The 14851-nt window shown below is 45.4% G+C and overlaps 1 protein-coding gene across 10 annotated transcripts in view; it reads right to left on the bottom strand.

The window, feature by feature from the left end:
* The window catches only part of atp6v0a1b (ATPase H+ transporting V0 subunit a1b), a gene marked incomplete at both ends in the record, with an annotated part of 37773 nt that overhangs the window by 14318 nt on the left and 8604 nt on the right, over window positions 1-14851 (bottom strand). For 6 of the 10 annotated variants that reach the window (XM_079261078.1, XM_079261075.1, XM_079261077.1 and 3 more), the window contains 10 exons: window positions 710-817; window positions 3455-3562; window positions 4707-4923; window positions 5459-5577; window positions 6654-6744; window positions 6866-7029; window positions 7108-7247; window positions 9149-9299; window positions 13335-13547; window positions 14108-14201. In XM_079261078.1, the coding sequence (XP_079117204.1) occupies window positions 710-817; window positions 3455-3562; window positions 4707-4923; window positions 5459-5577; window positions 6654-6744; window positions 6866-7029; window positions 7108-7247; window positions 9149-9299; window positions 13335-13547; window positions 14108-14201 (1405 nt within the window). Of the gene's footprint in view, window positions 1-709; window positions 911-3454; window positions 3563-4706; window positions 4924-5458; window positions 5578-6653; window positions 6745-6865; window positions 7030-7107; window positions 7248-9148; window positions 9300-13334; window positions 13548-14107; window positions 14202-14851 lie in introns of all 10 variants that reach the window. The other 4 variants (XM_079261079.1, XM_079261080.1, XM_079261073.1 and 1 more) reach the window with 3 other exon arrangements.

Below are 14851 nucleotides of genomic sequence, written 5' to 3'. Positions count from 1 at the left end.
AGAAAAAGCAAAGCAAAGTGGTTCAAAGCAAAACTTTGAAAGACCTTCAGAGAGATAGAGAACCGCTGCGCATGATGACTGGAAAAGATCACAATGACGAGGCTGGCATTGTCATTGTGTCAGCGACTGGATCAGGACTCTGGGTCTGGACTCTGGATTGGGATTCTGGGTCAGGACTGGCCCTTAAAAGCCATGCTAACATTCAGATTGTGGTCTCTGATTATATTCTGGAGCTTCACCGCCTTCCTAAGATGCCATGTCTAATCAATGAGCCCTGCCAGGCACTGAGCAGCAGGTCAAAGGTCAGAGTCTGAATTTTAGTCATTAAACATTATTATAAGACGACAACAGAAACAAATTGGATCTCTCTCACACACACGCACACACACACACACACACACAATAATCACAGAAAACAGGGAGATTTATCAGTGCTCGTAAACCAGTAGTGTCAAACTCCAGTCCTCGAGCTCTGGTAAGCAGCAGTGTTTTGTTGTTTCCCTGCTCACACACCTGATTCCAAACAAATGGATCCAGCAGCTTCTTGTCGACCAGTTCATTCATTTCGTTCAGGTGTGTTGGAGCATGGAGACAACAAAAACCTGCAGGATACTGATCCAGGACTGGAGTTTGGCACCTGTGCTCTAAACAGACCAGTACTTGGTGGACTTGAAGTTTGCAGATGAATTCTGATGCATTATGTCCTCACCTCATCTCCATCCTCTGAGTGCTGGGAGAGCTGGTCGTGGTCCATGATGCCAGCCTCGTCCTCCGTGGGTCCATTGCCCACCCGCACCCCTCCAAACTTCTGCGTGCCCTGTTGGGTGAGTCCGGTGCATGATGAGGACACACCTGTTTGCTCTAAAGACTGCTCTAGATTCTCTGCAGGGGTTTCTTCCCTCTTCTGTGACTAGATACAAAAGCCACAAGAGCTGTGTCTAGGTTAAAGCGAGCCTTAGGATGAACTCTTCCTGCTCAGTTTACTTCATGTTGCACAAAAAACAGGATGCTCAAACAGTGACTGAAGACTAATGTGGATAAGAGAACTACTTTACATGTACCATGTTTTACTGAATAACTGATCAGTCCTTCAGAATCCCTCATTTCTGGAGGGTAAATGGTCTCACTGGTTGAGTTAAACCTCTGATGAGGAATGATGACCCACTTTGCTGTGAATAGCTGTTACTGAAGATACCAGGTTCCAAAAGTCAGTAAAGTAGGACTGAAAAAACTGTCCCTGCATCAGTCAGTAGTATAACTAAACTTGGAAAGGAATCCGAGGTGTGTGTGTGTGTGTGTGTGTGTGTGTGTGTTGTCCATGTGTATAAGTGAGCAAGTTTTTATGTGTGTACTGTTTCAGTATGGTTTTGTGTAAACATGTTACTCACCTACAAAAAAACAGACACCAAACACACAAAAACATTTTTTTTTGTATTATATGGTTTCATATTGTACTGTATCGTATTGCCTTGCACTGCATCCCACTGCATCACACCGCCCTACATCCCACTGCACCACACCGCCCTACATCCCATTGCACCACACCGCCCTACATCCCACTGCACCACACCGCCCTACATCCCACTGCACCACACCGCCCTACATCCCACTGCACCACACCGCCCTACATCCCACTGCACCACACCGCCCTACATCCCACTGCACCACACCGCCCTACATCCCATTGCACCACACCGCCCTACATCCCACTGCACCACACCGCCCTACATCCCACTGCACCACACCGCCCTACATCCCACTGCACCACACCGCCCTACATCCCACTGCATCATACCACACTGCATCGTACTGCACCACACCGCCCTACATCCCACTGCATCATACCACACTGCATCCCACTGCACCACACCGCCCTACATCCCACTGCATCATACCACACTGCATCGTACTGCACCACACCGCCCTACATCCCACTGCATCATACCACACTGCATCCCACTGCACCACACCGCCCTACATCCCACTGCACCACACCGCCCTACATCCCACTGCATCATACCACCCTACATCCCACTGCATCATACCACCCTACATCCCACTGCACCACACCGCCCTACATCCCACTGCACCACACCACCCTACATCCCACTGCACCACACCGCCCTACATCCCACTGCACCACACCACCCTACATCCCACTGCACCACACCGCCCTACATCCCACTGCACCACACCGCCCTACATCCCACTGCACCACACCACCCTACATCCCACTGCACCACACCGCCCTACATCCCACTGCACCACACCGCCCAACATCCCACTGCATCATACCACACTGCATCGTACTGCACCACACCGCCCTACATCCCACTGCATCATACCACACTGCATCCCACTGCATCACACCGCCCTACATCCCACTGCATCACACCGCCCTACATCCCACTGCACCACACCGCCCTACATCCCACTGCACCACACCGTCCTACATCCCACTGCACCACACCGCCCTACATCCCACTACATCACACCGCCCTACATCCCACTGCACCACACCGCCCTACATCCCACTGCACCACACCGCCCTACATCCCACTGCACCACACCACCCTACATCCCACTGCACCACACCGCCCTACATCCCACTGCACCACACCGCCCTACATCCCACTGCACCACACCGCCCTACATCCCACTGCATCATACCACACTGCATCGTACTGCATCATACCACACTGCATCGTACTGCATCATACCACACTGCATCGTACTGCACCACATTATATAATAATGTAATGCATCATTCTGTGGCCTTTCTATGTGGAGTCTGCATGTTCTCACTTTGTAAATGTTGGTTAAATCGTCACTCTACTCCTTAGGAATGAATGTGAGCCTAAATGGTTGTTTTTACAGCCTATGTTGGTTCTTCAATGGACTGGTTACCTGTCCAGGGTATACCTGTCCCTTGCCTAATAAAGTAAAAACTGATTTGTGAAAAGTAAAACTACGAGCAAATGTTTCAGAAACTAACAGCAACTATAGACTAAAGGAAGAGTTCAAACAAGCTCATCTGAAAGGTAATCCGAGTTCTCAAACTGTGAATTTTTTTTTACTATAAAAACGATCATTGATTTACACTGGAAGCAAATTTCTTTTAGGTTTAACAAAACCAGTGAGAGAAATGAGAGCTGAACTTTACACATTATATGCTCTGCTGTTAAAATAATGTTTGTCTGGGTGCAAGATATTTCAGATAAAAACTGGTCAACAATCCTGTTTGAGCAAAAATGAAAAAACCAGCAGGTCATTAACTGATTTGGCATCAGAGATTTGGCATTTCCAAGGCTGGCTTTAAGCATTTTTCATGGCATCACAATATACAACATAGATTGAAATGAATGGCAGAAGAGGAGTAAAAATAGAGTTATATGAAAGGTTGAAATGATTATACAGTCAAAAGAAGGTTATTGGTGGGATCAGATCCACATACCAGATGCTTTTTCCACAGGTGCTGACGCCGAAGCACCATAGTTTTCACAATCAGCATACAGGGAACACATGCAAGCGCAATCAGCACCAACAAAACCTGGATCCCCATCTAAATAGAGAGAGGTTAAGGATATCAGACATTCCTCAGCACCTGTTCTGATCATGGTGAAGCTCCTGCTTACAGAACGACATCAATCTGCGTTTCTTCTTATACAACCTGTCTACGGCACGTCATTACAGAAACTCTATTACCTCACAACTCTCCTAAACAGGCACAGAAAAGGTTGGTTGAGACAGCACACATGTCATTATTTTCCTTTAGATGTAAGGATAAAGGCATGCATAGAAGCAGCCAGCGAACAGCGACAACCTCGTTCATCCTGAGCTGCTGTGGACGAACATGTGATGTGTCAGGAGTTGTCAATAAATAATCCTGTTTGGTTGCTCCGAGGAGTATAAAATAAGTTATTTTTATCTACATATTCAGGTTTATTGTTGTAAATCACAAGTCTTTCTGGCTGACCCTTGTAAGTTATGGAGTTCCTCAGGGTTCTGTACTTAGACCGATATTTTTCACCTTGTACATGCTTTGTTGAGGAAAGATTTTTAGAAAGGTTTGTATAAGTATTTATTGCTTTGCAGATAATACTCAGCATTAACCTTGAAATGATTTTGGACCAGAATCTGTCCTTAGACTCACATAAAAATAGGTTTTATCTACGTAATACTCGAGGAAAAAACGAGGAACATCCTGTCTCAGAGTGATGGAAAAAACACTTCAAGGATTTGTTACTTCCAGATGGAAAGACTGATATTTCTGGATCTGATTGTGGTTTTACTTCCTGTTTTTTATGGAAGTTTTCTTTCCTGTTTCTGATAGATGTTTTCTTTCCTGTTTCAAAGGAGTTTTCCTTCCTTGTTCTTAGGGGATTTGTTCCTGGTTCTGGTTCAGATGGAGTTTTTTCTCTCCACTGTCTCCTGGTGCAGCTCAGGATTGAATCAAGGTCCATTGGTTTTCTTAGCTTGGTCATGATTTCATGGTTCTACATGAACTAGACTAATGGGGATCATGAATGTGTTTGAACTGGACTGAACTGAATTGAAAATTCAGGGCTAAATACTTGAAAAGTAAAATATGTGCTGCCATATTCTCAACCAACCACTCTGTTGTCACCATCACAGCCTTTTCTCTGCTACAGTTTACAGGTTAGTGAGGGAAAGACAGGTGGGGGGGGTAGGTGGATTAGGAGCACCTGTCCCCTATAGAGGGGCTTGTTGGTGGGATCGTTGTAGTTAAAGAGACACATGTTGATAAAGTGGATGAGCAGACTGGGGGCATCCTTGGAGGTGTAAGCATCATAGGCTGTCCACTTGTAGAAGATCAGCAGGATGAGGTAGCCAAACAGGCTGGACATGAAGACGATCTCCGGGATGAAGCCCAGGAAGATGTTCAGGGGCTTCTTGAAGTACCTGCAGGTAGACACGGACAGAGTTCAGTTCAGATGTGGGGAAATATTCAACATCTCAGCTCAAGCTGCACATGTTGCCTCCAGAATGTGAAGAAGAACATCTAGATGAACCATCATAAACATTACAGTACGAAGTCTGCTTGGTAAATGTGATGAAAAGATCTAGTTCCTCACCGTGTGTTTTTCTCTAAACTTGCTGTTAACAGGCGCAGATTTTGGAGTTGTATTAAAACACCAGCAGAGATCTGTAAAGATCTCCCCCAAACACCCCCACTGTCACCTGAACATAAATACCTGACGACTTTTCTTTGTTCATAGAGAATGAAATGTGTGTGTCCGGATCATACTGGTGGCGGTGGTCAGGCCAGTTTACGGTGCTGTCTGGTTGAACTCCACCACAGTGGGCAATGCGACAGTGAATTAATATCATCGGCTGGCGCTAATAGCCCCATCAGTGTTACTCTGCTGTGTTTTATCATCAGGGGAAAAAGGAGTTAACATCCATTTATTAGTCATTAGTGTACAGAGGAACATACAGGTGGTTGAAGAGACTGAGAGACACTCCAAACAGCATGTGGATGACACCAAGGATCACAGACATCTTCATCTTAAAAGAGTTGAGGAAAGTCAGCTTGTTGGTGGCAACGTTCCAGATCTGCAGAGACAAGACACTGGGGTCAAAGGTTTGAGACCACCAAGACCAGTAAGCCTGGAGCTCTTATAATGTCGTATAACTACTCACAAGTCATGATAAACTGGGAATGATTCTCTCTCGCTCTCTCTTATATATTCATTCATTCATCATCCTAATCGCTTAATCTAATGAAGGGAAGCTGTAGCCTATCCCAACAGTCTTTGGGCGAAAGGCACCAGTCCATTGCAGGACCACTTAGAGACAAACAACCACTCACGCTTACATTCATTCCTCTAGGTAATTTAGAGTAACCAATCAACATAACATGCATTTATTTGGACGGTGGGAGGAAGCCACTCTCCCCAGCCACATTTCCCAATTCTGTCCTGGGTCTTCCCCGGGGTCTCCTCCCAGAGGGACGTGCCTGGAACACCTCAGCAGGGAGGTCCAGGAGGCATCCTGACCAGATGCCCGAGCCACCTCAACTGGTTCCTCTAGATGCGGAGGAGCAGCGGCTCTACTCTGATCTCCTCCCTGATGACCGAGCTCCTCACCCTATCTCTAAGGGAGAGCCCGGCCACCCTGCGGAGGAAACTCATTTCAGCCGCCTGTATACGAGATCTCGTTCTTTCAGTCACGACCCACAGCTCATGACCATAGGTGAGGGTAGGAACGTAGATTGACTGGTAAATCGAGAGCTTCGCCTTCTGGCTCAGCTCCTTCTTCACCACGACAGACCGGCACAGAGTCCGCATTACTGCAGACGCTGCACCGATCCGTCTGTCGATCTCACGCTCCATCCTTCCCTCACTCATGAACAAGACCCCGAGATATTTAAACTCCTCCACTTGAGGCAGGACCTGACTCCCGACCCGGAGAGGGCAATCCACCCTATTCCGGCTGAGGACCATGGTCACAGATTTGGATAAATAGCTCATATACAGAAGCTTTGACATCATAAAGAAGCTTTGAGGTTGTAAAAAATGTATGTTGGTAACAAGACATGAACATTTCTGAGTTAATTTCACATCTCAGTTCTCTTCTGCTAAACAAGAGAAAAGTCTAAAGGATGGATGGATAAAGTGGGGGCATTTTACCGGATCAATTCCGATGGGATAAGGCCCGCCGAACACACCAGGAATGGCAGGATCCAGCTGAAGTACAGCATTTTCATCAAGCGTCTGAAACCTGAGACAGATTAAACACATGAATAATGCTGCTCTGAGAAACTGGAGATGGATCTGGCTGACCTACAGACTCATTCACAACTTTATCGCGCTGCATCTAAGTTGATCGCTCGCTAACTTACGACCAGTTTGCTCCTTTGGAGCCGAACATGGGCCGGACACTCCAGCCTGAGCCGAACATGTTCAGGGACTTGGAGAAGCAGTCGTTGTAAATGATGCCGGTGTAGACGGAAAAGACGCCCATCAGAAGGATGATGTAGCGACCAGCGAAAACCATGTTGAACATCTGCAGACACAAACAGCTTCATCGCGGTTGAACGTGATGGTTTTTTTCATGTTGTTGTTTGTGCAGGAGTGGCAGTACCTCGTTGTCACTCTTCTGAGAGAGGAGGCGACTCTCCCGGATGACCAGGTAGAGGGCGGCGCAGGTCATCAGCAGGCCGTGACCCATGTCACCAAACATCACCGCGAAAAGGAAAGGGAAGGTGATGATGGTGTACGGAGCTGCAAGAGGCCACAAGCACGACAAAAACATGATTCATAAACTCTGGATGTTGTGTTAAAGTTCTGGTCAAATAAATAAACCCAAATTTACTCCAAGTGAAGGAGATAACCCCCCCCCTATCCTGTCATACAAGCGTGGTTAAAACAGCTTCAAGTTATCATATGGAAACGGATCGTTGTTGACTTCATGGATAAACTAAACAAACACCTGACTGTGCTGTTTATTCCTCATTATAACTACACCTCAACTTTCATAACTTTTAGCCCTGAATTTCCTCCCGTTTTCAATGAGCAAAATAAATACAGAGAAAAATACAAAAAAGTAAAAAGACTTAAACAAAATAAGGTTCAATTTAATATTAAATGAATCAAATAATATCAATACATATTGCTAACAAATTCAATGAAATATGCAGAAAACCTTTGGGATTAATAAGTTAGTTTTCATTTTAGTTGATAAACAAGGATTAATAACAAATAAATAAATAACAAGAATCAATAAAAGCAATAAATAAAACAGAATAATTCCGTAAAAAGAAATAAAAGAAGATTTTTGGTATTAATTTGTCATTTTTTTAAGAAGTTTGTGAAATGGGTCATTTTATTTTAACTAAAGTACATGTTAAGCCAGGTATTTTACTTCACTGAGATGGAGACGTCCCCGTTATGGAGCAAAGAATGAAAAGCAGGGAAAACACATCAGGCTGGTTTCATGCCGAATGTCTCTCCTTGTCCAGTTGCTCTGCTGATCGACTTCAGAAATGCACTGACGTGCGCAGACGTGCACAGGAATTCTCTCTGATAAACTGCTTTAGAGTTCACTTTTTACTTTTACTTGAGCAGAATTTAAGTAAAGACTTTTACTTAATTACATTTTCCGTGTTTTTTCCAGCCCTGCTGAGCAGGTTGGATTCCCTCTCAGAGTGGACCTGTTTGCAGGACCTGCTGTCAGGTTCTTCCAGAAGTATCTTTCTCAGTTTGTCGTCCTGCAGCTGCTCCTAATGACTGCTTTCCTCCACAAGATGCTTCCTCTCAGGTTTATTTACAGCTGATTGTCCAGATTTGTTTGGGTTTTCGCTCTACAGTTGTTGTTTTCTGTCTCCTTCTGGGAATCGTGTGTTGTGATAGGAGACACACAGACACATTCGTAACTTTTTAATTTGCAGCCATTTGATGTAAATACGTGCTGCTGTCTGTGTCTTACGCTTCTGTCCTTATATAATCATATTATCCATGTTTTATGTCATATCTCACTGTCTACTGACTGGGTTCAGGACCAAAACACATCAGAGACCTCTTCACAGATCCTTCAGCTTGTCTTGATCTGGTCTTTTATCAGTTCCAGAGTCAGACATGGAGAAGCTGCTTTCAGCTTCTATAATCCACATGTCTGGAAGAGACTCCCAGAACGCCTCAGATCCGCTGGAACACCAAAAGACTTTCATGCTCTCTGCTGCATGGAAACTGTTTTTATTTCAGTCTAAACCTGCATCCGCTTCTTTTTAGATGGATTTTTTTTTTCTACCTTGATCAAGTTTTTAATAATATTTTTTATCAAATGTTATTTTTTTCATTTTATAATTATACTTCTTTTTTTTTAAGCACTTTGAATCAGATGTTGCTGAACAGGCAAACATAATAATGCATAGTTACATGTTTGTAAAGCGTTAATAAAGTTATTAGAGCATTAAAGGCTCTATAAATGAATCATTCCATCTCTAAGTTACTGCGAGTGAAACTCAACATGACTGCTAACTTATGACTGTTTATGATAAACTCAAAGTTCTGCTGCTGATTCATGGAAATAAAAACTTCTTTTCTTCTTCTGAGGAAAAAACAAACAGGAAAAAGTTTCAGAAAGACATTTTAACTCCTGTTCCACAGTTAGATTAAAGAATAACCTGGATTAATTTCCCGGTAGTTCCCGATGCCGTAGGCATCCACGATGTTCTGGAAACCTGACGTGAACTTGTTGGTCTTGTTGAACGTCGGTGGAGTCTGTTTGGTCTGCATCCGGTTCAGGATGGACGGCACGGTGGAGCCGCTTCTCTCCTGTCAGATGAAACAGTCTCATCAGGGACCAGAAAGACTGACCTGCGTTAGGAAGGTGTTGCCATTTAGCCGCTTTACACGACCCGCGTTAGGAAGGTGTTGCCATTTAGCCGCTTTACACGACCTGCGTTAGGAAGGTGTTGCCATTTAGCCGCTTTACACGACCTGCGTTAGGAAGGTGTTGCCATTTAGCCGCTTTACACGACCCGCGTTAGGAAGGTGTTGCCATTTAGCCGCTTTACACGACCCGCGTTAGGAAGGTGTTGCCATTTAGCCGCTTTACACGACCCGCGTTAGGAAGGTGTTGCCATTTAGCCGCTTTACACGACCCGCGTTAGGAAGGTGTTGCCATTTAGCCGCTTTACACGACCCGCGTTAGGAAGGTGTTGCCATTTAGCCGCTTTACACGACCTGCGTTAGGAAGGTGTTGCCATTTAGCCGCTTTACACGACCCGCGTTAGGAAGGTGTTGCCATTTAGCCGCTTTACACGACCCGCGTTAGGAAGGTGTTGCCATTTAGCCGCTTTACACGACCCGCGTTAGGAAGGTGTTGCCATTTAGCCGCTTTACACGACCCGCGTTAGGAAGGTGTTGCCATTTAGCCGCTTTACACGACCCGCGTTAGGAAGGTGTTGCCATTTAGCCGCTTTACACGACCCGCGTTAGGAAGGTGTTGCCATTTAGCCGCTTTACACGACCTGCGTTAGGAAGGTGTTGCCATTTAGCCGCTTTACACGACCCGCGTTAGGAAGGTGTTGCCATTTAGCCGCTTTACACGACCTGCGTTAGGAACGTGTTGCCATTTAGCCGCTTTATACGACCCGCGTTAGGAAGGTGTTGCCATTTAGCCGCTTTACACGACCCGCGTTAGGAAGGTGTTGCCATTTAGCAGCTTTACACGACCCGCGTTAGGAAGGTGTTGCCATTTAGCCGCTTTACACGACCCGCGTTAGGAAGGTGTTGCCATTTAGCAGCTTTACACGACCTGCGTTAGGAAGGTGTTGCCATTTAGCAGCTTTACACGACCTGCGTTAGGAAGGTGTTGCCATTTAGCCGCTTTACACGACCCGCGTTAGGAAGGTGTTGCCATTTAGCCGCTTTACACGACCCGCGTTAGGAAGGTGTTGCCATTTAGCCGCTTTACACGACCCGCGTTAGGAAGGTGTTGCCATTTAGCCGCTTTACACGACCTGCGTTAGGAACGTGTTGCCATTTAGCCGCTTTACACGACCCGCGTTAGGAAGGTGTTGCCATTTAGCCGCTTTACACGACCTGCGTTAGGAAGGTGTTGCCATTTAGCAGCTTTACACGACCTGCGTTAGGAAGGTGTTGCCATTTAGCCGCTTTACACGACCCGCGTTAGGAAGGTGTTGCCATTTAGCCGCTTTACACGACCCGCGTTAGGAAGGTGTTGCCATTTAGCCGCTTTACACGACCCGCGTTAGGAAGGTGTTGCCATTTAGCCGCTTTACACGACCCGCGTTAGGAAGGTGTTGCCATTTAGCCGCTTTACACGACCCGCGTTAGGAAGGTGTTGCCATTTAGCCGCTTTACACAACCTGCGTTAGGAAGGTGTTGCCATTTAGCCGCTTTACACGACCCGCGTTAGGAAGGTGTTGCCATTTAGCCGCTTTACACGACCCGCGTTAGGAAGGTGTTGCCATTTAGCCGCTTTACACGACCCGCGTTAGGAAGGTGTTGCCATTTAGCAGCTTTACACGACCCGCGTTAGGAAGGTGTTGCCATTTAGCAGCTTTACACGACCCGCGTTAGGAAGGTGTTGCCATTTAGCCGCTTTACACGACCCGCGTTAGGAAGGTGTTGCCATTTAGCCGCTTTACACGACCCGCGTTAGGAAGGTGTTGCCATTTAGCCGCTTTACACGACCCGCGTTAGGAAGGTGTTGCCATTTTGCCGCTTTACACGACCCGCGTTAGGAAGGTGTTGCCATTTAGCCGCTTTACACGACCCGCGTTAGGAAGGTGTTGCCATTTAGCCGCTTTACACGACCCGCGTTAGGAAGGTGTTGCCATTTAGCCGCTTTACACGACCCGCGTTAGGAAGGTGTTGCCATTTAGCCGCTTTACACGACCCGCGTTAGGAAGGTGTTGCCATTTAGCCGCTTTACACGACCCGCGTTAGGAAGGTGTTGCCATTTAGCAGCTTTACACGACCCGCGTTAGGAAGGTGTTGCCATTTAGCCGCTTTACACGACCCGCGTTAGGAAGGTGTTGCCATTTAGCCGCTTTACACGACCCGCGTTAGGAAGGTGTTGCCATTTAGCCGCTTTACACGACCCGCGTTAGGAAGGTGTTGCCATTTAGCCGCTTTACACGACCCGCGTTAGGAAGGTGTTGCCATTTAGCCGCTTTACACGACCCGCGTTAGGAAGGTGTTGCTATTTAGCCGCTTTACACGACCTGCGTTAGGAACGTGTTGCCATTTAGCAGCTTTACACGACCTGCGTTAGGAAGGTGTTGCCATTTAGCCGCTTTACACGACCTGCGTTAGGAAGGTGTTGCCATTTAGCCGCTTTACACGACCTGCGTTAGGAAGGTGTTGCCATTTAGCCGCTTTACACGACCTGCGTTAGGAACGTGTTGCCATTTAGCCGCTTTACATAATTTTCTGTCTGCATGCTCTGTGAGCTCGTTCCATTCCCAGCCTCCATGTTTTATCCCTACGTCTTCTTGCTGCTACTCTCAGGGAAAATGGCTTGAGGTTTGTTGGATTTATGGTGGTTTGCAGCTCTATGTGCATGTTTGTGTAACTAAAGTCTGGATGTGTAAAGCCACGTAAGTGGAACTGTACTAGCCAGGTTTATTTCCAGCTCCAGGCTAATGGATGCGACCAGAACTCCCCTAACAGATGCAAACACATATACTGAGACCAGGTTCTGCATCAGATGCAAGCAGACAGTTTCAGGCTCACAACCTGTACTTGTTTCACATTTCCACTGCACCGTTAAAGCAGCTGAAATCTGTGTTTTCACCAGCTGATAAAAGCTTAAAGGGAGAACAGGAAGAGCAGCTATGGATAGTAGACCTCCATCAGGCCTCTACTGCTCCAACTCGGCCCAGAAAAGAAGGAGCTCAGCTGGTTGGCATTACCAGTAAAACTGGTTGCTATGTGGTTTATACACATTGCAACTGGTTGTCAGTTGTACCAGTTAGTTTTTCGAGTTAATTATCTGAGTTAAGCCTCGATAATCATCCAGATTAATGGCCACGGTTACGTGATGGTTTTTAATTTGGAATTAACGTATTCTCCTACGAGTTTACATGAAAATAATAATTCCAAATAAAGGTTTACATGAAACATGTCCTCACTTAATTCCTCTTTAGAGCGGTGGGTTGGAAAGGGTTCTGATTGGACAGAGGGTGCATGTGACGTATGACGTATACCGGAAATAAACAAAGTTGGCTCCCTGCTTCTCGTCTTTTCGGTCGTAACTTGTAAAAACTACATAATAAGAACCAGTTTCACAGCGATTTTCATTATAAATATGAAGTAGCAGCTCAACAACTAAGTGTTCACATGGTCATTTTTCATCAGTTTAAAGCAGAATGAACTTTTATTCGGAATTAAACAAACTCCCATGTAAACGCAGCAAATGACCCAAGTTAACCATCCCAGTTAATTATCCAAGTCCATTATCCGAGTTAACTTTCTGAGTTAGTTATCTTCATATTGTCAACGTTATTGTGATTTGCAGCAGTGTTTTATGCTTGTCTCATATAAACCTTCTTTATAAATCAGGATGCGGATCTTTGTTAACTCAGTTCTGGACACATATAGGCAGACCAAGCAGAATGGAGGCCAGAAAAGCCACAAAAAGTCCCTGAAGGGTTAAAGGTTAAGTAAAACCTCTCAGTCTGGTTCAGCTACAGATCAGACGGGTTTTATAGCAGCAGAAGGTCTAAACGGCATCTGCAGAGCCAGAAAGAGAGTTTTATTGCAGCTGTTTGGATGTTTGTTCTGTGTGAAGTGTGTCTTTCCTTACATACACACACGAGCAAAGCGAAAAGAACTCACGGTTCCTCTGCGCAGAGCGAACTGGATAGAGTCCAGGTCCGACACCGGACACCACACCTCAGCGATCAGACACTTCTGGGTGACGTCGATGTTGCAGAGGTTCAGCGTGTGGTAGATGGCCTTCATCTTCCTCACCTTGATGAACCACACCCTCATGCTCTTAGAGGCCGCCTGCAGCACCCGCTGACGGTGGTCCTCCGTCTGGTTCAGCACCTGCAGGACAGGGTGGAGGTTATGGACCTGGGCTGGATGTCTGGTAACGGTTTCCATAGAAACCTTTTGGAGGCGGCTGCTGGATCAGAGCGTCAGCAGGATGTGATGATGTGTAAACGTGATGTCAGGGTTTATCTGTAAACTGGGTATGTACTGGTCAGGAACCAAACCTTCACCACTATTTATGGACGACAGCAGACCACAGAGCTGTGAGACAGGAAGGAGGTCTTCCAGAGATAAGATTTCCATCATGAGGGCTTCAGAAATGTGATTGGAAATTAATGTTACGCAGGAAGCAATGAGCAGCAGTCTGAACAAAGGCATCCTGGAGTGCTGCGTTTCTGATAAGTTTCCCTTTTGTTAGGTAGAAAAAAGAGCGGAGAGCCTTTCTGAGGGTGAATGAACACAGAGCTGCAGTTTCAACAATAAATAAAGCTCCAAACAAACTGCTCCAAGGTTGACTGTGTTTCCTCTCCTTCATGTACGAACCTTTAGACTCGTCTGTTTATTGTGATTTCGCTTCATCGTGTGATGTGGATGAAAGGCCAGGAGGAACTCACCATCTGAAGGTCGTCAATACGACTGTTGACTCCTGCCAGCATCTCCTTCCTCTCCTGAGGAGTCTCCGGACAGGGATACAGAGAAGCACGGAACCTGGAGAGACACAGCGACGTCACAGCTAAATCTCCGGGTTCAGGATGATCATGTGACTACTGAGGAGCTGCGACCAAACTATGACACTGAGCTCCTTCTAAACATGCTGAAATCAATGAAATCATAACACACTGTATGCTGTTTTCATTGACTTTCATATTGATAGTATAACTTATTATACTTGCCTTTGTGTTTCATGTTTTTCCACAAATCACCCCATTTTATGGAGAAACAGTGAAGTTTAGTGTTATTTAAGCATGTATGACTGACTTTATCCTGTCTCAGTTGGAAAACCTTTGGATTCTGTTCTGGTATTGATCATTTTTAACTCTGTAAATAATTTAAACTATTTTAAAATTGATCAGGTCATCAGGCTTCATTATTTCAGTAGAGGTTGTGTTGGTTTTATGAGTGGATTTAGTTATTATTCTTATGTTTTTTTCTTTTTTGATTTTTTGTTTTATATGACATATGTTTCTCCAAAGAAAAAGTCCTATATGGAACAACAAAATATGTATAATAATGACTGATTTAAAACTTTTTACTTAATAAAGAACATCTATTGATTTTTATATTTTTAAATGAAAATAATTTAAATGTTAATTGCAGCTCCATTTTTAAAAAAATATATTTTAACTGAGTGAAATTTA

This window comes from Telmatherina bonti, assembly GCF_933228915.1.
Source record: "Telmatherina bonti genome assembly, chromosome: 21".
NCBI classification, from domain to species: Eukaryota; Metazoa; Chordata; class Actinopteri; order Atheriniformes; family Telmatherinidae; genus Telmatherina; species Telmatherina bonti.
This window is presented reverse-complemented; position numbering and strand designations above follow the sequence as displayed.